This window comes from Manacus candei, unplaced genomic scaffold (genome assembly GCF_025592945.1).
Source record: "Manacus candei isolate 608988 ecotype Guabito, Panama unplaced genomic scaffold, ASM2559294v1 h1tg000051l, whole genome shotgun sequence".
Taxonomy (NCBI): Eukaryota; Metazoa; Chordata; class Aves; order Passeriformes; family Pipridae; genus Manacus; species Manacus candei.
Genome location: NW_026138099.1, coordinates 936385 through 959449, shown reverse-complemented (window position 1 = coordinate 959449; position 23065 = coordinate 936385). Strand labels below are relative to the sequence as shown.

The 23065-nt window shown below is 38.9% G+C and overlaps 2 protein-coding genes across 8 annotated transcripts in view; both read right to left on the bottom strand.

The window, feature by feature from the left end:
* Positions 1–571: 571 nt before the first annotated feature.
* QNG1 (Q-nucleotide N-glycosylase 1) lies at positions 572–7569 on the bottom strand. The gene is made up of 4 exons (XM_051801484.1): positions 7135–7569; positions 5893–6152; positions 2417–2612; positions 572–1251 (listed from the first exon to the last, which is right to left on the bottom strand). The coding sequence occupies exons 1-4, from the start codon at positions 7469–7471 to the stop codon at positions 1019–1021; spliced, it is 1026 nt and encodes a 341-aa protein (XP_051657444.1). The 5' UTR covers positions 7472–7569; the 3' UTR covers positions 572–1018.
* Positions 7570–8934: 1365 nt separating this feature from the next.
* Positions 8935–23065, bottom strand: part of HNRNPK (heterogeneous nuclear ribonucleoprotein K) — a 20754-nt gene continuing 6623 nt past the window's right edge. For 5 of the 7 annotated variants that reach the window (XM_051801480.1, XM_051801478.1, XM_051801479.1 and 2 more), the window contains exons 6-16: positions 22824–22867; positions 21872–21944; positions 21258–21371; positions 20171–20299; positions 19407–19714; positions 19007–19061; positions 14941–14991; positions 11023–11044; positions 10863–10945; positions 10235–10404; positions 8935–9456 (exon numbers count right to left, since the gene is read on the bottom strand). In XM_051801480.1, the coding sequence (XP_051657440.1) occupies positions 9423–9456; positions 10235–10404; positions 10863–10945; positions 11023–11044; positions 14941–14991; positions 19007–19061; positions 19407–19714; positions 20171–20299; positions 21258–21371; positions 21872–21944; positions 22824–22867 (1083 nt within the window). In that variant the 3' untranslated portion in view covers positions 8935–9422. The remainder of the gene's footprint in view (positions 9457–10234; positions 10405–10862; positions 10946–11022; positions 11045–14940; positions 14992–19006; positions 19062–19406; positions 19715–20170; positions 20300–21257; positions 21372–21871; positions 21945–22823; positions 22868–23065) is intronic. The other 2 variants (XM_051801483.1, XM_051801481.1) reach the window with 1 other exon arrangement.

Sequence of the window (23065 nt, the reverse complement as noted above, 5' to 3'; positions counted from 1 at the left end):
CGGTCACATACTCTGACCAGTGGATGTTTAGGATTGTGCGGAGACAGCACTGATGGAAGAGTTCTAGAGACGCAGGTGGTGGCGGTAGATGACCCATGATTCAGATCCATATAAGAGAGTAGAGAGCACAATGGCTCTGTAAACACTGATCTTTGTACTTTTCTTCAAGTGTTGTAGCACGGTAGGTATCGGCCTCTTCTCCCTGGCAGCGAGGCAACTAGCAGTAGGACAAGAGGACACAGTCTTAAGCTGTACCAGGGGAGGTTTAGGTTGAACATCAGGAGGAACTTCACAGAAAGGGTGATTCAGCATTGGAGGCTGCCCAAGGAGGTGGTGGAGTCACCATCCATGGAGGTGTTAAAGGAAAGACTGGTCATGGCACTTAGTGCCATGTTCTCGCTGACAAAGTGGTGTTCGGTCATAGGTTGGAGCTGATGATCTCAGAGGTCTTTTCCAACCTAAATGATTTTCTAATTCTTTCCCTCCTTCCCTTCCTGCAGGGAGCAAGCCCCCCAACCCCTGTTTTCCCAGGGGCTGCCCACACCAGTGAAAACACAGACACACACTGTGCCACATGTGTCACCACAGTGTTTATTGCATGAATGGACCAGTTCCGCTCTCACCTCTGAACGTGTGCCGAGCACCTGCTACCTCCACACCAGTGTGAGAGGGGATGGACCAGCATTAGGTGCCAGCCATGGGGAGGCGAGGTGCACCGCGAGATATGCACGCCCAGGCAGGTACATACACAAATACAGAGCTCGAATAATAATAAACCCTGCATTAACATGGGCTGTCTGGCAAAGTTTACACTGTTAATCCAGTCAGGACAAGCAAAATATTAAGAGGAAAGGGAAAAAAAAAAAGGAAGAAAAAAAAAAGCAAGTTGTTAATACATCACCAGAAAACAAACATTTGATTTAACCAGCTCCAAATTAGTGCATGACAAACCACTGTATGAAAAGCAAAACTGCAGTTCAAAAGATAATGCAACAATATAACAGCTATCCGACTGGATTTAGTAATATATACACCGCACTCGGTGAAACGGAATATCTTTCATGTCTTCCCTGTGATCCCTGGCATAGTCCCAAAGATAATAATCGAGTAAAACTGCATTGATCTTTTCACGCATGTCCTGACCCTTCTTCTGATAGAGCTCCTGCAAATGCTTACAAATCAATGCACAACACCAAATAGAACAGCCACGGATCTCTACCTCCTCTTTGTCTCCAGACTGGAAAATTGTTCCTGTAGACACAAGAGACAGCAATCCATTTACATGCAAGAGACAGAAAGACAAGGACTGTCTGAATTTGCTAATTTTTTTCACCTTCATATTTATTCTGTTCTAGAATCCAGTTGTCATGACTTACACTATAACTGTAAACAATAATTTTCTAATGATTAATTTTACCATATGCACTTAGAAGTTTACCTCCCATTCAATTAAAGCAACAGAACAGGCTATACTGCACATCATATGACCATTTCTTTGCTTGTAGAGACAAAAAGGATAGTCTTTCATTATGTATACTTTTTAGTATATAGTTACTACATTTTATAGTTTATTTTCTGCCAGTGTAACTCTAAGATAACCCCCCCCAAAAACCTAATGTAAAGGGAACCATTGGAATGGCCTGAATGGGAATGTTCTCATTAGGATTCATGGAAAGATAAAATGTCCATCTAGTCTACTTAATATATAGATACACACATAGACATACATATGGCCATTCTATTAAGATCCATGGACGGTTGCATTCATCTGTTTATCCTGCTGAGTAATTCTGCAATTGCATAACAGCAGACCTATCTCTAAATGCAGTCATTTTAAAGTGGAAAAAGGATTTGCTTATTTTTTTTATTCACTAAAGTTCATGCTTAATAAGTATTGGAAGTTGGAACCATGCTTAAAAAACGAGACTCTAGTTATATGCAATTAAATTCATTTAAAGTAGTATTTTTTTAATGGACCTTTATAATATTGCTTTGCTTGTTAACTAGAAGTTCAGTACAAATAAAGAGGAATTCCCATGCTTTTACATTCGCCTCTGAATTAATGAAGAAATCATTGCTGAAATCATACTGAAAGATAGTGTTGGTAGCAGCAGCCCTTCAAAAACTTGGAAATCAACAAGCTTAGAGTTTTCTTTAATCCCTCCCTTATCAATGTTTAATCCACAGAACAGTCAAGTCTTTATAGAAAAGAAACCTTAAAACCTCATTCAAGATCACTGTTAGGGAAAAAGTTCCTTACTCTTACCTCATCACTACATAGGAAATCCTTGTTCCTTGGAGGAAAAAATATACATAACCTTACATGTTACTAGTTCTAACATTACATTTTAGAACTAGTTTTAGTCTACCATGTCAAGAGATAAGATTACTTAATATTAGTAAGGGCAGAACAAACCTTCACGTAGTTTCTTCATTAATTCTTCAGAATACTTCATTGCTTTTAAGTGAACAAGAACTTGAGGAATTCTGTAGTCTGCAAATATTGTTAGACTAGAAATATCATCAAAAAAGCCATCTCCTTTGCCTTCTAATACACTCCATGTATCAGCCACAAGTATTTGTGCTCGTTTGTAGAAAGACACCTTCTTTTTCTGAAGAAAGAAATTTATGGATTATTTAAGTGCCTGAAATATCAATAAATGTAGTGAATAACATGTAGTTATAGTTATCATATGGTTAAGCATATTACTTAACTAGAACAGAATAAAAGTGCAACACTCTGAAACACCTTTAAAATATACAGAATACCAAACTACAAGCAAGGATTACATGAAATGCTCATTAATAAACTGAAATAAAAGAATAACATAATAGAATTCACCACAGTGGAATTCTATTGTTTAGTATCTGCTTGGATCTCAGAACACATTCATGTTGGTATACATCCACTTGGCAAATACTGGACTTGAAAGTCCAGCAAACATTAATTTTCAGACACTCTAGCATTTTTAATTTGACAAGAGAAGCATAATAGGCATGTGTTGGATTAGACAATTACAACATTTTATTAATCAATTTATCTGTAATGTTAAGGAAATAAAATTCTAGGAAAACTTTATTGACTGCTCCTCTGTGTTGTGCAGAGGAGAGAGGAAAATTAATTCCAGTGGTAGATGTACTTACACATACAATATTTTCCTAGATACTGTGTATGGTTCTATTTTTGTCCTAAACTTTTGTGACTACTGACAAGGGTAAAAACTAATGATATGCTATGAGCTCTAAGCTATTGAGGTTTTCACACTATGATGAATGGAATGTGTGACTGCATCTGCATTTTTAAGGAAAAAAGTATTAGTGCGTTGCATTTTTTCCCTCTCTTTAAAGCTAGATGAGATTTTTGACTTTTGACAACATGTGCTAAACAATATGTAACTGGAATGGTTAACCTGAATTACACATAGGTGAGGATTCAACTTATTTCTAGTCTTATTCTGCCACCTTACTGCCACCACAGTTTACAAATATTTCTAGTAAATTTTCCCATTATTATTTTCAACAGAAAGCACGGAAAGCATTAGGTAGATGATACCACATCTCAAAGAGGAAGAACTTCTTTATTGTGCAGGTGACTGAGCACTGAACAGATTGCCCAGAGAGGTTGTGGAATCTCCCTCCTGGGGTATTCAAGAACCATCTGGAAGCAATCCTGTGCCATGTGCTTTAGGATAGCCCTGCTTGAGCAGGAAGCTTGGACCAGATGATCCACTGCAGTCCCTTCCAACTTTACCCAGTCTATGATTCTGTCTGTGAAAGAAAGTACAATTTGTCGAAAAAACCAAACTTTTTACAAGATGGCAATAGAAAAAAAACCCTATGATTCTTTTTTTTTTTTTCTGCAACACCCTTCTTTTCCAGGAAAGGCTACCACATACAGGGATACTTACATCTTCTCTCCAATACAATGTGCTAGTATCAAGGGATACATCTATTATGGCCTACTGATATTAAAGGAAGGGAGGAGTACTGTGTTGGCAAAGAGCAAAATGTGATAGTGCAGCTAGTAAAGAAAAACAGCAAAGAATGTGAAGATCATGAGAATTTTACAAGCGCGGTCCCAGGTGACGGCAAATAAAAGATAAATACATGAAATGTCAATGACTGGAAGATCAAAAAAGACTCCACTATGTCTTTGTCAGAACACAAAACCCCTGATAATGTGAGTATAAAGTAGTCTAAAATTTAAACTTCTGTTGGGAATCAAATGCAGCACACCATCTAAATATGAACTATCCACCCAAAGAGAAAAAAATGTTTTGGAGATTTAGGTTGTGGTTTGCATTTCCTTTTTTCAGAAGAAACAAACATGGGCAATTTCTATAATTAGACACATAATTTTGAAAAATATGTTGTGTATGTGTTTGGAAAAACATATAGCCAAATAATTGTGTTTATTCTAGAAGTTCCCCTAGAAGGTTAGAACTTAGGACAGTTGTAGCAGTCTGTGACAGTATGATTCTAATGTATAATTTATTTTATAATTATGTATACTTCTACTATGTAGAGTTACTGGAAAGCACTGGTTTGCTCTTGGATATCTCACCATCTTTCTAGTTCCCTCCTAACCCTTTACTGAACACAAAGTCTTACTTGTGAGACCTCAACCTGCTGCCATAGAAATGACGTTGAAAATGTGACCCATGTCACCACCTTCAAAATACAGATCTTGCTTACTGAAAGCAGAAGAATAGCTTCCATATTCATGCAACTGGCTTTATTGCTGTGTCAGTGCTTACGATCTAGGGTCATTTTTGGAACACCTTTTCATTCTGTAGTCTGCTGCTGCTTTTAGGGAGGCTTGCTTTATAAAGCATTCGTCATCATCTCACGAAAGACATAACGTCAATGAATACAGTCACTATAAAGATAAGAAAATACTCTATCACTTTACGTGTAAAATATTTCCTTTTTAATCATAAAAATTGTTAAAATATTACTTAATATGTAAAAAAAAACCCCAAATTAACTAAACTAATAGCTTCAAAGATTAAATAGAAAGAACCTCTGATTTTTCATGTAAGCATATCTTACTTCATAGCAGGAGACAAAGGAAAATAAAATCATGCCACCTACTAAAGGATAGTAAATGCGACAAGTTCCAAGCTCCAGTGACTGGTATTCCAAGGAGCTACTTTAAAACGACTGCACAGACTATTAGTATAGGCTGCACTGTTACTAAAATAAAGTCTTTTGGACTTAATAATATAACAGCTGAATACAACTGCACATGCAGCTGAGCACAGGAGCAGCTACTTATGTCACAGATGCTAAATGCAGATCTGTATAGGAGAAACTGGGAGACAGAAAATACCAGATGGACTCTGCTTACTTCCCATCAGTTTCTTTCAGGAAAACAGCTCCAAAAATCTTCAGTGTACTGTCAACATGGATAAAAGCATGAGTTACTTCTAACCTGTACTCATTTGTGTAAAGCCTGTTGAATCAACAACAGTTAGAGGGTGGAGTCCCAGTAGCTGTACATTAATTCTACCAGTTTAATTTTCTTCATTAGCTGTGGAAAACTTCAAGGTAAAAGAAGAAAGAAGATGGGGGGAGGAGGGTTGGCTGCAATTCAAGGGAAGGAAAAGAAAGGAAAAAATATTTTGATTTTTCAGGCAGGAATTATCTCAAATACCATCCACTTCTAAGGAGTACACAGGAGGCGTGATCTAACTGGGAACCTGGAGTATATAAAAATAAATTACAACAAAGTAATGAAGACAGAGAGCATATGAAAAAAAAAAGGCAGTCTTCTGGTGGGAAAAAAAGTGACTCAGTGACTCCTGTCCTGTCTAGTTGCAGACTATCCAAGACTCTTTTACTGTTACTAAATTGCATGATTTTGTTTTCAGAGCTTTAGAAGTAGCTTACCTCAAATACAGCTTCATCTCTGTAAGAAGGAAAATTTTCCAGTACGAGATGTAGTAGTTTCTGAGCACTCTTCTCACTCATTTTAACACAGGTAAGGAAAGATCCTCCAAACTTCTCTAACAGAATTATTCCACTTTCGTTCAGCACCCGATGTCTTTCTTCAATCAAAGGTATAGGCACTTCTGTGTCAGAGCGAAATACATGCCTCAGTTGTTCAAGCGTCATGGTGGCAAAATATGATGCACTGGTGATAGGTATTCCTTCAGAAAAGTTAAAATGAGATGTTTAGGCTATCGTAACATATCCCGGGACCTAGCACAGTGGTCTGCTACAGATGAAAGCGCTTGTACAGGAAGATCTAAAAAGTCTTATCAACTCTTACAATCACCTTAGTTTTCAGTGATAATCGCACTCACAGAGCTGCTCAAAACAAAATTTGTGAGTGCCACAATGCTTGCTTCTATAGAGAAACATTTCCAGCAGGCAACCATGGACCCTTTCTTATTTTTTGTACATAATTTTTCCCGGCTGCTTAGTCTTTGTATTTTGAGTACGGTGTTTACGTAGCACGCTGGCAAATATAGTCAGTAACACAGCTAGAGCAGTCAGCATAGGCCTGTTTTCCCCTGCATCCTAATCCCGTTGTGCATTTACAAAAATGTCTTAATGCTAATGCCCCCTCAATTTACAACCAACCATGCAGAAAATTAATTAAAACTTTCATTTATACCTACAAACAGATTTTTTTTTCTTTTCTGAGGACAGCAACCAGAGTGAGTGCTAAAGTGCTAAACTACAAAACTTTAAAATATTGGTTTTAGAGGCATATGAGTTTTCAGACTCACTGGAGCTGCTCTGGTATCAGATTAGTCCAGACGATTCTCAGTTTATGCCTCATTTTTTTATTTGTCATGGAAACATACAATTTATCCTAAGAACATACGTGAAGTCACCCACAGCTGACTACTGCCAATCCTTAGAAATCTTTCGAATGGAAGAGATAACCCAGAGCAACGAGTTAGGTAGCTTCACTAAGAGGATGTTTTAGAAGCGTTTCCAGTTACCTCCCCGGAGCTCTACGGGACGGCCCGCACATACAGCGCTATCGAAACAACGAGCAGCACTTCACAACAGCGGGTCCCGCTTCCGAGGCGCCTCCTTAGTTCTACCCTCGACGCTCGGCTTCTATCGCCCTCGCCCCGGTGCCCCCGGCCCGGCCCCGCTCCCCCGGCACTCACTGACCCTCGTCCAGGGCCCTGTTGACGGCGGCGCAGAGGGACCAGTAGCCGCTGTAGATTTTATCCTTGTACTTCACCAAGTACTTCTGCTCCTCTTGCTCGGACCAGAAGGAGAAGTTGAGAGTGTCCACCAGGAACACCCAGTCCACTGCCTCCTTGCCGGCGGCGCGGGGGTTCAGCTCGTGGAGACTCTTCCACCCCGCCACCCCGAACTCCACGGCCGAGGCTTTGTCAAACAGGCTCTCCGCCACCCGCCGCGCCCCCTCCTCGTCCACGGAGACATCTTTGCTGTGGTCGGCGATGAACTTGGCAGACTCCAGGGGGGACGGGAAACCCTCCATGCGGGGCAGGACGCGCACGCCGCCCAACCCAGCCCCGCCGAGGCTGCCCGGGCTCACCCAGATCGCGGCCCCGCTCCACCCCCACCCCGCGAGGCCACGGCCGTGCGCAGGCGCGGACGGGGCGGGCCCGGGCGGCTCCCGCGCGGCGGGGCGCGCACAGAGCCCGGAGGGGCAGGAGCGCCGGGGCCGGCACCTGGGGAGCATCGGGATCGGCCCCCGCAACCCTGCCCGGCTGCAGCAGGATACAGCCTCTGCTTCGAACAAAAGTTTGCGTGTTGATACTTGCTGAGCTTTCCTCCCGAATTAAAACAGGACAGCACCAAACTAACGACCACTCACAACCCCACTCGTCCGTACATATGCAAGCTGGAGGCACACAAAATTCGGCAACTGTTCCAGTTCACTCGCATTTCGCCCAAAACCTTTGCCTCGATTGTAGACTTCTCCCTCTTAATTAAGGTTCGTTGGTTAATCAGCCAGGTGCCAGCTGCCTTCCTTCTGACAACACACAAGGCTGATGGCACTGTATACTTTCTACAGGTTTGTTACAGCTCTGCCAAGTAGGCCAGCCTTGCACGCAATGTCTTAGCTCCTTGCCTTAACCATTCCATTTAATGAGTAGCTGCTCTAAAAAGGCCAAGCTTAACCAATGCTCCGACAAACCACAGGCGGAAAAAAAATTCCCAACCACCAAAATAACAAAACACAAAAGAACCCAGGCTTAGTCTGGACCCATCATATCCATATGTGCAACACACTTCTACATTTTTTAATCTGTTTTTATTCAGGAAGTGAAATTAAAACCTTTAACTATAAATACAAATGCCAAGGTATTACATGAGATATCTAGAGGCTTTATATGTTTTTTTAAAATTTCTCACAAATAATTCTTATGGAATTCAACATACATCTGGGAAACCAAACAAGTTTAAGTTTTGCATACAATTACAAGTTACAGAGTTAGATACTGTTAATTTGCCAATTTGCAATTTCTACCTCATACAAAAAAAAGCTCAGGAAACAGCTATAATTTATTCAGAAATGGTAGAGCAACTGTCATTTCTAACAGCGTTATCTGCATTAAGCAAGCTGTCTATAACCAGGTGTACTTTACCACTGTTTACTCAGTGACATCACAAAGTTTTTAAATATTTTATTTATATACTGTCACCAATATATATATGTACTGCAAAGAGGGCCAAACACTTGCAAAAATGTCAAGTTTTACACATCTGTGTGAATATTTTAACTTTTTTTTTCCCCCCAAACAGCAAAGTAGTCATTGTTTTCACACAATTTCTTTTTTGTCAAAAAAACCCACATAACTCCATCTATATCAAGGAAGCTGAAGAGCAAGCTTAACAGCAACTTTAATTCATATGGGGAAAAAAACCCAACCAAACTAGGTGTATTCATTTTAGTTATTATCTTATGTAGACCTGAAGAAAAATGACCACCAAGAATAGGTTCACTAAATTTATTTAAAAATCCTAAAATGTTTCTTACAAAAAAGCATTACATTCTGCACACTGCTCTCAACAGATACCAGGGACATGTGGCCTACCAGAATTCATCCCCCTTTAAAATAAGACACAGTGTACATAAAAGCAGGGTGTACACAACAATTACAGAAAAACATTACAATTTACCACCAACGATGAACAAAAATAGAATTCAATCTCTCTGCTGCTTCAAAATTTCAGTGTTAGTCTCGTGCTCCCTCCCCCCATGTATTTGTAAGGAACTAAAACATTACATCTGGTGGACAGTAAAGATTCCACTACACCTCAAATGCAGAACACCTATGAAGCAGAGGAATGTTGGCTTTTTAAACAGAAGCAGATTAAAAAAAAAAAAATAGGGGTGCAGGACTCCTTCAGTTCTTCACTAGTCTTAGAAAAACTTTCCAGAATACTGCTTCACACTATAAAAAAGAAAAAATAATCTTGCATTAGAATCCTTCAACATCTGCATACTGCTTCACACTATAAAAGAAAAAGAAAAAAGCATGTATTAGAATGATGGACCATACATCTTGCATCAATATTCATAATGACATTTTTAGAGCAGATTAAATTACAAATTCCTAACACATTTAAAAGTGAATAATTATATAATTCTAAAATATCAATGGCTAATAATTGTATTAGTATATTTATGGTACATTTAAATATTAATACTCTAAAGCCAAACATTCCAGTTAAAACATTAAAATCTACTAGGACAGCCAGAAGTTAATAAAGCAAATGTTATCTGAAGCTGTTAATATTTGGTAGAAAAGGCAAAGTAATGTCAGCAAGGTGTGAAATGCTGCATAACAGCACCAAATCGATTTCAACTTGTCCTGTAGAGGCATGGTCTGTGCCATATGGCAGACTGTGATTTGTTGTCAATTTAGTTATCTAAAAACAACAAAATCACTAGTCTTCCACACAGAACTAGGCCAACATCCACTGAAATCTTCTATATTTTCTACAGGCTCTATATAATTTATTACAAGTACTTTTTTTGCAGCAGTTTTCACCAGAGAAAGGAGAGGACTGCTTGGTTAAGGTGTCTTCCAGCAAGATTAGTTTTGAGGGTGTCTTCATTTTAATTAGAATGGAGAACAGAAGAAAATCAAGGCAGAACTAGCACTGGAGAAGTTAGCTTCAAATAGTTACTTAAAACCTGCCTTCTTAAAAAATTGATTCACAGAGCAGTTTTATAATGTACACGTCAATTTAAAACTGACAGTAGAGAGAATATTAAACGTTAACTTGCCTGTTCTGCAGCAAATATTGTGCATTTTGTATCTGGTCCTGTGTTCCTGTGATAGTTATTATCCGATCTTCTGAGCCTTCTAATGGTTCATCAATTTTGATTGAAGCTCCTGACTCATGACGTATTTGTTTGATTCTCTGGCCTCCCTTTCCAATAATAGATCCTGCCAACTAGGGAAGAAAGCAAAAAATTCATTTCCCAATACAACTTTCTTTCTAAAACAAGTTAGAAAATCCCAGTAGCATTTAAGTAGTTTCTACAAATTCAGTTTTAAGAGTTTGAATGGAAGCTTACTTCTTTACAGCCTAAAAACATCCCCTGCAGTATTAATTGTATAAACACAAGTAGGATAAAACTGGGAGAACCAGCTGCTCATTTGTAAAAAACACGTTACACAGTCCATCTCTATTACTGAGTATTAACTCTTAGTAAAATTGTTTACTGAGTCTCTGAAGATACAAACCAATCCAAGAATACTCTTGGTGATTTGGAAACACTTGTTTTGTATTAGAAGTACTTATCAAGCACTCTAAGTACTTCTGATTCACTTCAGTAGTCTGAGAAATAACTGTGACTTTTTTTTTTTTTAAGAAAAAGCATGAGTTGAAAGCAAGTCAAATTTACTTACATCTTTGGGAATCGTTACTTGTGTTGTGATGATGGGTCCACCAAGATCTCCATATGAACCGCGCCCCCCTGCATAAGAATAATCTGATTTAAGTGTATGCATCAAGCCCTTTAGTAACTATGTAATGAAGTACATGTAACAGTTTTACATAAACACTTACCATAACCAGAGCCACCCTCAAACTGTAAGAGAAAGAGAAAAAAACTCTTAAATAGTGAATAGCTATTCTTCATTAACACATTTTTGTCCTAAATATTGTATTGTTAACTTTGAGCCTATCTTATGCAAACATCTCAACCCTCAACCTGACTATAAATATAACTGTTGTGCTAGCAAAGGCATCCTGAGGCAAAGAGGGCAGATCAGAAAAAAAAGAGGTGAGTGGGAGATCTCTCATTAACCTCTGTCCATTTGGACAATGCTCTAAGGCACATGGTGTAATTCTTGGGGCTGTCCTGTGCAGGGCCAGGTGTTGGACGTGATGACCCTTGTGGGTTCTGTTCCACACAAGATATTCTATGATTGTGTGATTCTTATCCTGCCCTGTCAAAACCTGCCAGTTTACCATGGCAGTCTCACTAACTCAGCTTCTCATAGACAGCTCTTGATGCTGACCTACTTGTGACCCTTGGACTAAACAAACATTCAGATTACAAGATCAGAGTACAACCTTACTAATGCTACTAACATAGCTCAGGAGAAACTCAAGTCTCCGGTTTTGGTACAAAAAGTTTACCCAGTGACTGTCAATCCTCCTACTTCATCTACACCTTTGGGAAAAATCCCCAGTAAGTTCTTAAGAACAGCTCTGTAATTTGTCTCTTGATTCAGACTATGCTACAATACTTAATATCTTTGAACAGATAATCATGACATGAGTTACTTCTTTTCCATTTAAACCACCAAATACAAATCACTACAAGCACTCCTAGCCCCTTTTTATTTTTAAGATTTGTAAACTTGTATTTGACATAAGTGTTTTGCTTCATCTAATGAAATAAGTGCTCGAGACTCCATATTCATATTTTCCCACAGAAGCAGAGAATAAATACACAAGGTTCCCTTGAATTCAACTTTTTAGAGACTCACGAGTTCTGTGACAGGAAGCCGGGGCTGCCTAAAGCTGAAACTGCTAGCAAAGTTGGTGGCATCTACACAATAATATTTTAAAAAAGAGTAAAAAAAAAAACAAACCACCTCAGTGTGCACTGACTGCAAGAGATGAGCAAGGAGGAAAAAACTGAGTGCATCTGCCCTGCAGACATCACAGTGAAGGAACGGGAAAAGGTGCTCCAGGCACTGGAATGAACACCGTCCTTCAGCCGGTCGAGAGAACCATGTTGGAGTAGATGGCTACCCTGTATCCCATGCAGGATGCTACGCTGTGACCAAGCAGATAAGCCCTGAAAGAAGCTGCAGTTTGTGGAGATTCCAAGCCAGCACAGATACCTGGCAGGATCTCTGGGGGACCCACACTGAATCAGTCTGTTCCTGCAGGACTGTACCCCACACTGGAGCAGTTCTTGAAGAACTGCAGTCCAACGGAGAACGCATTTGAGGCATTTATGAATGATTGTATCCCATGGGAAGGACCCTATAGTGGAGCAGGGGAACAGTGTGAAGAGGATGGAATAGATATAGGTGTGATGAACTAACCTGCAACCCAACATTTCCTATCCCGCCTGCACCATTCATGGCAGAGAAAGTACAAGAGCAGGGAATAAAGGAGTGGAAGTTTAGTCTGGGAAGAAGTGAAGGGTGGGGAAAGGTGTTTTTAGTTTTCCTCCTTGTTTCTCACCATGATATTCAATGTGGCAGTAAGTCTTCCCCAAGTCAACCCTGTTTTGCCCATGATAGCAATTACTAAGTGATCTCTCTGTGTTCATCATGAGCTACAGACTTTCTGTCTTGCTTTCTCCCCTCACCCTGCTGAGGAAGGAGAGTGAAAGAGCAGGTAAACTGGCTGGGCAGCCAGTCAAGTTGAACCAACCACAACTACTTGTTCACAAAAGTTAAATTTTACAACTTTCCCAAAAATATTACTTACCATCTACCTTTTAAGATCACAATGGAAGCTACTCAGATCAAAGTGCTGAGCTTGTCCTCGGTCCCTAAGCAACTTGTATTGTCACATTACTAAGCGATACAGATTGGAATACAACATAATAGAGCTTGTACTGGAGTATAAATATGAGAGAATGAAGGATTCTGCTTAAGGCTTAATTCAGAGGCTGATCATACAGCATACTGCATACACAGAGACATATTCCTGTTGGTATTTGCCACAGGATTCCTTTTTGGACTAATCTGTTTTAAAGAAAAATCCTTTCTTTGATTACATCTGCTTCGCCAGACTACAGAACAACATAACTTGATAGCAGATTCTGTGTTTATGTAAGCTAAGAACTGACATTTCATATCAATTAATCAAAAATATTAATTTGGTGCCATTTTGCCATCTTCAAGATAGCACAAACACCTGCTGTACTTCATAACTTCTACAGTGGAGTCACTACATCACTGAACAAGGGACGGGCTACAGATGCCATCTACCTGGACTTCTGTAAGGTCTTTGACATGGTCCCCCCACAATATCCTTCTCTCCAAATTGGAGAGAGATGGATTCAAACGGGTGGACTGTTCAGTGAATAAGGAACTGGTTGGATGGTTACATCCAGAGGGTATTGCCAATGGCTCAGAGTTCCAATGGACATCAAGTGGTGACCTTCAGGGGGTTGGAACTGTGAACAGTGCTATTAAATGTCTTCATCAATGACACAGAAAAAGGGATGGAGTGCACCCTTATCAAGCTTGCAGATGACACCAAGCTGAGTGGTGCACTTGGGTCTGGGCAACTCCTGGTATCAATACAGGCTGGGATATGAACTGCTCAAGAGCAGCCCTGCCAAGAAGGACTTGAAGGTGCTAGTGGATCAGAGGCTGGACATGACCTGGCAATTTGCACTTGCAGCCCAGAAAGCCAATTGTATCCTGGGCTGCATCAAAAGCAGTGTGGCCAGCAGGGCAAAGGACGTGATTCTGGCCCCCTACAAGCTCTGGTGAGACCCCATCTGGAGTGCTGCATCCAGCTCTGGGATCCCCAACATAAGGGCACAGACCTATTGAAGTAAGTCCAGAGGAGGGCCATCAACAAGATCAGAGGGCTAGAGCACCTCTCCTATAAGAAAACTTGAGAGAGTTGGGGTTGTTCAGCCTGAAGAACAGAATACTCTAGGCCGACCTTATTGTGGCCTTTAGCAACTGATGGGAGCCTACAAGAACACCCGAGAGGACTTTTTAAAAGGGCATGTAGAGGGAAGAGAAGGGGCAATTGCTTTAAATTAAAAGATAGTAGGTTTAGTTCAGATATTAGGAAGAAATCCTTGTGCGGGCATTGAAGCATTGGAACAGGTTGCACAGAGAAGCTGTGGATGCCCAACTCCTGCAAGTGTTCAAGGCCATGTTGGATGGAATCCTCAGCAAGCCTGTCTAGACCAAGGTTCTCTGCCCACGGCAAGCAGGTTGGAACTAGATGATTTTTAAGGTCCCTTCCAAGGAAAATCATTCTATGATTCTATAACTTTCTTCCCCAAAACCTATCTGATTGAATGGTATATTTTCAAATACATTCATAAAAAAAGCATTGTAGTTTATCCAAAAATATAAGTAATAAGCTACTTTTAATATTTGCTGTTTGAAATTAAAAAAAATAGCAACGTTATGAAATTAACACAAAATATATATCCTAAGTGTATGCATCTACAATGCAACAGTTATGGAAAAGTTACCATTTACAAAATGAAAAAAGGGTGTAAAAGAGGCAAAAAAGAGGTACTGCATGCAGTAGCATGCAGAAAAGCACGCTACTGCACAATTCCACATTTCTATTAACATTACCTCTCGTCAAAGGACACACTATTAGGACTGACAATAAATTCTGAGTCCAAAGAACAGCTTTATCAAGTGTTTAATAGATGCAAGTTGTGACAGACTACACTCAAGATCTCTTAAGAAATTCACCCAATCACTTAACTTGTTCGACAAAGCAATTTTCAGAAAATAGGTTGAACACACTCACCAACTCTGGTGGCTGCATGTCATCACAAGCATCCACATGACACTGCATCATCTTCCAGACACAACATAAAAGGAGGAAGAAAGGAAGCCCAGGTCATACAGAGTTTTAGTGAACTTGGCAAGCAAATACAATGCATACTAGTACAAAGACACCTTAACACCATAGCAAAGACTTGAAATGTTCTGAGTTAGACCACTCTCAAGACTCATTCCCTTTTAATTTTATTTTGAGGGAACTGTAAGTGGCCACACTCATGGTTTCACCTTCTTTCTGTTGTATTAACAGATTTCTCCTCTAGCAAAGAAGGTCAGAGAGCTAATGGCAAGGTAAAGCTTGAACAAGCCTTTTTTTCTGCCTTTTAAAAAAAACTTCAAGTGCTATTACATATAAAAATACTTTGCCATGCATTAGAAAAACCTTTTATTTCTGCCATCTGTTGGAAAATGAAGGCTTAGTAAGATTGACACAAATAACTCCAAGTGATTATGCCAACAGAGGTCAAGCAGGAAGGACACTGTTTCTCCTGTTCTACCAATTCATTTCCATATACCTCATACAGCCAAGCAGACTAAGAATCTACTGCTGACTAACTATATTAGAAATTTAGTTATGTTTCTAGAACATGATATCTAGCATTTCTTTCTTTCAGAATTTTACAGTTTCAGCAATTGATGTTCATTTGTGCACTCTAAAACAAGTTTCTGAAACAGGGTGTCTTAACATAAATAACAAAATATTTTTTGCTGCAGACTCATTTGTGCTGGTCACTACTAGTACTAGAATACAAACCAGATGATAGACGGGCTGGGTAACACAAAGAGCTTCACTTTTACATCAAGTGAAAGAAAACGCATGCAGTCCTAACTGATGTAAAATTCTTTTGTCCTAACTTTTTCTGGGTTTTATGAGTGACCTAAGAGTGGAATTTTGTTACTTCCTTCCAGGATCTGCATGAATAAATAGTACAGTTGGCATACATTCTTCCTTTACTAATTTTTTACATGTCTGTTAATGTCACATCTCTTAAACCTGGGAATTGTTTCATATTTTCTAAAACTTATGTGTCTTTATTCAAGTGTTTATACATCAAGACACATATATATATATAAGTTTAAAAAAAAAAAAAAAATCAAGAACCAGGAAGCATTTGAAGGAGCAAAAGCACATCACAAGTCCGAAGACACTCACAACAGTGTGAAGAGACAGTCCACTTAACAGGAGACATTCTGATTTAAATCTACATTAACTCAGATTTTAAAATTTTTAGTACTTTGAACATTGTAGTAACTGAGATAAATGGACTTCACGTGCTTGTTCACTATTTTCTACCCATCCAAGTGGTATCTGAGTGCATTTCTGTATCTGAGACACCACAAAGAATGAATGTGTTAAAAAAGAAATATAGGAAATTTAGGATTTTTCAGCTGACAACAGCCCTTATGGTCCACAGGCATTTGATCTGGAGTACCTACACACTGAAACATATAGTTCCATTTGCAGAGAAACAGTACAAATCTGTACTTTGGGAAAAAGCTTCAGAGCAGACTATAAGCCAAATGAATGTTTTTAACAGCAGTGCATAATTATATTACAACTGTAAGTCAGGCTAACAGACATCATCTTAAGTGAGTGACTCTACGTTGGCAAGAGAAATTAACCTATCTTTTAAAATGCAAATTGTTTTTTCTCATCTCAATCTTTAAAACACAGTCAATCCTGTTATCTTTCTGAAATTCCAGAACACTCACAGCTCAGCATCCAGTCTTAAACTGGACTCACAATCCACCTGACGAGTCATCAACCATTCAATCTTTCTGCCTTTATGGAAAAGAGAACTGGCAAAAAAAGTTTCTGTACATTCAATTGCTATAGGACTTTTGAGATGTTCCTCTATTCTTACCTTTTATTGCATCTATGTAAAATAGGATCCATGTGAAATAGCACTTTTGCTCTCTAAGAGCAGCTTTTCCCATCATTACTTAGATCACAAATCACAACAACATTGATTTACTCTAGTTTAAAACTTTAGCTAGAGAACGGTTGCTATATGAAACAAAGGGTAGCACAGGAAAACCTTACATTTCTGGCACGACACTTGCAGCTGCAGCTTAACAATCAACCTGAAGACCTCCTTTCTGCTTCCACAGTTTAGGATACTAGAGTCATGATTAACTAAAACTGGAAATTAAATACAATCTTTGCTGGGAAGCAGTGCTCCCTTTAACTAGGCTATGATACTTGGTCATAAAGGAGTCAAAGTCACAAGCAGCTTCACTATGAAAAGCAAATAAAAGTGCTTTTTTTGCACAAAAAAACCCTAACTGAAATGACTCTACTTGCTTGTAGAAACTCACATCAACAAAGTGAAGGTTAACCTGACAGGCTAAACCTAGGTCAAAATGGATTTTCTATTCTAGCTGGAATGGAATAAAAATAGAACACACCACTGCCCCAGAGTCTAGCTAAGTAAGATTGTGTTTAACCAGATGCCTGAAGATGGACAGGCTGCTCAGTTTATGTACTCTAGCACTGGCTTTATTAGCTGCAAACAAAAGAACACAAAACCTGATTCTTCCAACCAATTCTTCCTGTTTCTTAACATGTAACAGGGGTAACACTTTTTTTTTTTTTTTGTAACTGTGTGGAAATCTTTCATTGTTTCTAGTAAGCACATGACATTGTTGCAATTTTTAGTTCCAGTACTCTTACTCCCAGGCAGGACATGTGTAAAAGCACATTTAGGTAGCTCTTTTCAAAGCTCTTTTCCACTTCTTAGCTTCATTTAAAAGAAAAAAAAAATCATATTATGTCACCTGTCATCTTAAAGAAGGTGTCAGACAAAGTCCAAGGAGAAGAGAAGGTTTTTTACTACAGAGATTCACTCTGTTGTGGTTTAAGCCCAGCTGGCAACTAACACCATAAAGCCTCTTGCTCACACCACCCACCCAACCCTCATCACCGAGGAACTGGGGAGTGAATCAAAACTATAACAACAATTTACTAATTGAAACAAGGTAGGAGATAACAATAACAGTAAATAATAATCTAAAGGGGAGCCAAACCCCAAGATAAAAAAAACCTAGTAGCACACAATACAACTGCCCACCACCCAATGACCACTGCCAGACCTCTTTGGCCAGTTCAGGTCACCTGTCCTGGCCATGCTCCCTCCCGGCTTTTTGTGTACATACTCACCGGCAAAGCATGAGGGATTGAACAAGTCCTTGACTTAGCATAAACAATACTTAGGAACAACTAAAACACCAGTGTATTACCAACATTATTCTCATACTGAATTTGAAACACAGCAACGTACCAGCTACGAGAAGAAAGTAACTATCCCAACTAAAACCAGGATAACCTCCCAGTTTTTCTTCTGAGGAAAGAGGAATCCTTCCTCAAAACAGCAGATAAGTGCTGGGAAGACACAGTTCAGAAGCAACATAGAAGATTATCTGTAATCCCTTGCTTTGAATCTCCATATAATATGAGAGATTATTTTCTCTCTCAGCAATTATTAATTTAGGATGCAACTCAGCAGTGGTCCTACCTCCAAGACATCTGGAATTACCAGAAAACAGACAAGAATTGATTCAAAAGAGCAATCACCTTCCAGATCAACTACAGCTCTTCTCAGATAACATTCTCTAATCTGCATTATAGTATCTATGCTCATGTTTTCTAATATTTAGTGTTAAGAATGTTTGTATAACTCATTGTTCTGACATGTTTTCTGTAGTTGAAAAATCTCCTAATTCTATTTCTGTCATCCTGATTAAAAAACCTGAAAGACGGCCAGTGCAAAAAAACCTGCAGGGGTTAGCACAGTCAAACTTTCTGTATCATTTTTGATGGCAGAAAGGAAACAAAAGAAAATAGGTCTTGAATACCACTTACACCCCATATACTCCTCCACAGGAGGACTATTTGTATGGACAAAACATTTTGATTTTACCATCAGAACCATGCATATTCACATTGAGGAGCATATGTTCATCAACAATATCTTCAGACAGCACGCTAGCTGTGGTTACAGAACAGAACAAGGCCAATTTTAAACTCGTACCATGCCATCATAGCGATCTCCTGGTCTGCCCCTTCGGTCATAGGACATCAGATCTCTAAAATGAAAAAAGCAGCAGCACGTTAATTACGTTATCTGTATTATGAACCAGCTTGTTTATTCTAATCTAAATTTTCACACTGATGGTTCACATCAAACTACGCTAACCAAGTACTGAATGACAGAAGTTACAGAAGTACCAGCTACAATCCTGGCAACTTACTATGGTGCAGTAGGTAATTAAACTGCAGTACTTTTCAAAATACTCTTGTCTAATACACATTCAATCCTGCATAATCACTAACAACGTGGAAGCATGGAAAAAACACCGGAAATATGAATATGATTCAGGAAAATATATACAACATCAGTTTTTGTATAATGCATTTATGCAACAACTCACCCGCCACGAGGAGGTGGTGGAGGAGGAAGAGGAAGATTACGAGCTCTGCTGCCACCTCTACCACCACGACCCGGTGGAGGTGGTGGAGGTCCTCTGCGAGGGCTCATATCATCATAATCTCTTCTCGAGGGAGGCATAGGTCGTCCACCACGACCAGGAGGCATTCGATCAAAGCCTCCCCTTCCACGCATCGGAAAGCCCACTGGACGTCCCCTTCTATCATCAAACATCATTGTGAAGCCACCGTAGTCATATGTTTCATCATAGAAATTGGGATCATAAGGCTGGGCCCGTCCTTTAATTGGAGACTAATACAAACAAACAAAACAATCCCCCCAAATCAATTAGGACAATTACAACTGGCATACTTAATTAATACAGCAAATATGTAAGTATGAATTCATGCATTTGGAATATGGTTTTGATTTTACAAGGTTACTAAGAAAGAAAATGCTGATGTGTGACAGAGAAACTACTGTTACTTATCCATAGCTTATAAACTTTGTCTTCCTTCCTCTTCAATTTTTTCATTTTAATGATATGCAAAGCATGAATAACAGCCCACTAGTACCAAAAATTGCTTTCCTCCCCCATAAGGTGCACCCCAATTTTAAACAATAGAAACAGTTTCAAAAGTTCCTGACGATCACTTTGCTCTTGGGAAAGTAGGACATACTGAATTCAAAACAAACTGCAAGACATTGTTTTATATCTAAGATTCATGAATGCCAATGAAAGAATAAAATAAATTTAATAAATATTACCTCAGAGATAAGATCCAAGATAATCTTGATGCACTCAACAACCCTATCAGGTTTTCCACCAATAAGCACCACTCTGTCAGTAGAATGAGGACAACATTCTTGAAAGAGCTTAATGGTGGTCTGAGTGTTCTGTAGAAGAAAAAAATTCAAGCTTGTCAAATATATTTTAAACAACTTTATAAACCCACTAAAACATTTTAAAAGAAAAAAATCCAAAATAAAATTAAATTCCAAGCTACTTAAAATTGCATGCTTGCTTCTGAGTTATCACAACAAATTTGAAGATGACATCTTTTAAAGATCAGTGGTAACATAAATTTTGTATGAAGATGGAAAAAAGTTCAATTTTCTTTTATTTCCATTATGACTAATTTACACCGTTATTTAATTAAATATTAGAAAAAGGACCATATAGCCATTGTGAGCTTACAGGCTGTATTAACCCTCAAATGAAGAAAACATGCTCTGGATGCTAAGACAGCAATGTTGCCAGGATTATGTCTAGTTATCTAGCCTTTCTCAACCCATGCACAGACCTGCAATGGCCTCTGATACAATGCCAAAAAGGAAAACGTGTTTTCAGCTCACAGAGACCATTACCCTTTTTAAATCTTATTCCTTCACTGAAAGAAAACAATGGTCTTCTAGCAGTAAGAATAATTAAAAAAAAAATAACAAAACCAAAAATAAAGCTCTTCTACAGTAATATTCAGACATCTACCATGGAGATGCTTTCGCCCTAGACCATTTTTTATGTCCAATGACACAAATAATTCTAGACTATGCAGAAGTTCATTCTAAAAGGAGTGATGAATAAAATTTTAATAAAACAGAGTAAAAATCCTCCCTTTAAAAACAGTATTCTACCACATATACTGTATAATCAAGTCCTAGGCTCTGTCACCACTACTCCTTCTGAGGGTCTGCAAGGAAGTTGCAACGTACAGCTCCATCTCAGAACATCAGAAGCACGTACACAGTACGTTCAGTAGGAATTACTGCACAGAAGATACTTACACTGGCCTCTTATGAACAGAAAACATGATTTATTAAACAAAAGACAAATCTAAGAGCAGGAAGCAAGTACCTCTCTGAGTTCTTTAATTTTAGCACCCTTGACACCAATAATTCCTCCTGCCAAACTCTGGTGAATGAGAAGTCTTAATTCACAGTCAAAGTCGCTGCCTTTGTAGTGTTGATACTGTATGAAAGATGCATATAGAGAAAAAATAAAATAGAAATAAGTTTTAAATACTTGGCATTTTAAGTTTCTTTTCTTCAAACAATGGTATGACTTATTGCTGAATTGTAAACCTGTATTTCCTTTGATAAGATCACAACTACTTATGCACCACTCCTCTAGCTGAAGTATCAGTTTTCCTTATTTATTACATTACTTATTACATTATTTATTACCTTATACTGCACAACTTGCAACAAAGACTTAACAAGGTACTGAACTGTGCAACACTTAATTTTTTGAAAGGGGGAAGGCTGTTCAAAATGTTAATTTAATAAACAGTGACAGATTGTCCTCCACCAAAAAAACGTCAACATGTAGTGTGAGCCATAACCCTTCCTTAAAAGGCCTCTGGCATTTATTTTTTTAATTTCCTGTATGTTAAAAGCAGAAAGTCATTCAGAACCATCTTGTTCAAAAGCTAATCTTTTACCTTTAAAACAAAATATTAAGAGACATACCTCTTCTAAAGTAGGGATAATCTTCTTCAAGATTTCTCCAATTGTCTCTATATCTGCACTTATACTCAAAATGCTGTTGAAAGCCACAATGCCAGACAAGATGGAGTAGGTAGAAAAGAAAAAGCAGAAGTAAATTTTTTAAATCATCACAGACAAAATTTTAACAAGATACACTACAAAGAAGAGTTTACAATTAAGACTCCCCGTTTTAAGTAAACCTGTTTGCTCAATTTATAACACATGCATCTTTGTTTATGCCCAGTATATACGCATGAGAAATTTAAGATTAGGTAGGTCTTGCAGAGAGAGAAAGACAGAATGGGCTTTTGGAAGGGCTCAGATTAAGTGGGCAAGAAATTGATGCAGAACTGAAAGTAGAAGTGAATACTCATGTTCCCCGCCACCACTAATCAGGATACCTTCACTTTACATTATGCTGGCACACCTTCTCATATTAAAAGGGAGGATATGCAAGTGGTGAACGTTGTATCTGGAATAAGGTTATGAAATCAGATTACTAATGGGCTCTCCAAGAAAACAAATACGAATGCAGGACAAAAAAGACAAAACAAATGAGAAGTGAAGGAAAGCGAACCGGAATTAGCATTTCATCAGAAATAATTATGAACAGGCAATGTTGAGGGGAGCAAGGTGGGCCACAAAGACAGAGCGAAAGACTATTTTGAACCAATTTGATTTACAATGCAGCAAATATGCAACACTTGAAGCTGTGCTCCTTCCATTGAAATAAAATTAGTGGATTGTTTGGGTGGGCAACTCACGTAAAAGTTCAGTGACAAAAAGACTTAATGGGGAAAATAAGACAGAAAACTTGAAAAAAAAACAATACACCGTCTATAAGGGGATACTATTTAATTATATCAAAGGCAGGTAATAAAATACATTTCTCTCTTTCTAATCAGGCAGTGAGGCATAAACTGTTGGGACATACCGCTCGGGGCCACTGCTGTCTGGGACTGAAACACTGGCATTGTACTGCATTGGTCATTGGCGTTCGTGGATGTTGGCATTGGGCATGGGTATTCAATCAGAAGTTGTCAAGTATGGTACCCGTTTGGCAACGAGCACATTTTTGGGCATAGCCAACCAGGGTTTTCACATGGGCGTTCAGGGGCGGATGGGCCAACGTCATGGTGGGCAACGCAGGGGCAAGTCGATCCAGTACATGGGCAA

Excerpts from the sequence above, each read along its gene's own strand:
- QNG1 (XM_051801484.1), bottom strand. The coding sequence starts at position 7,471 with ATGGAGGGTTTCCCGTCCCCCCTGGAGTCTGCCAAGTTCATCGCCGAC. Across the intron at positions 6,153-7,134 it reads CAACAGGGCCCTGGACGAGG|GAATACCTATCACCAGTGCA; the intron begins GTCAGTGAGTGC and ends ACTTTTCTGAAG. Across the intron at positions 2,613-5,892 it reads GAGATGAAGCTGTATTTGAG|AAAAAGAAGGTGTCTTTCTA; the intron begins GTAAGCTACTTC and ends TTCTTTCTTCAG.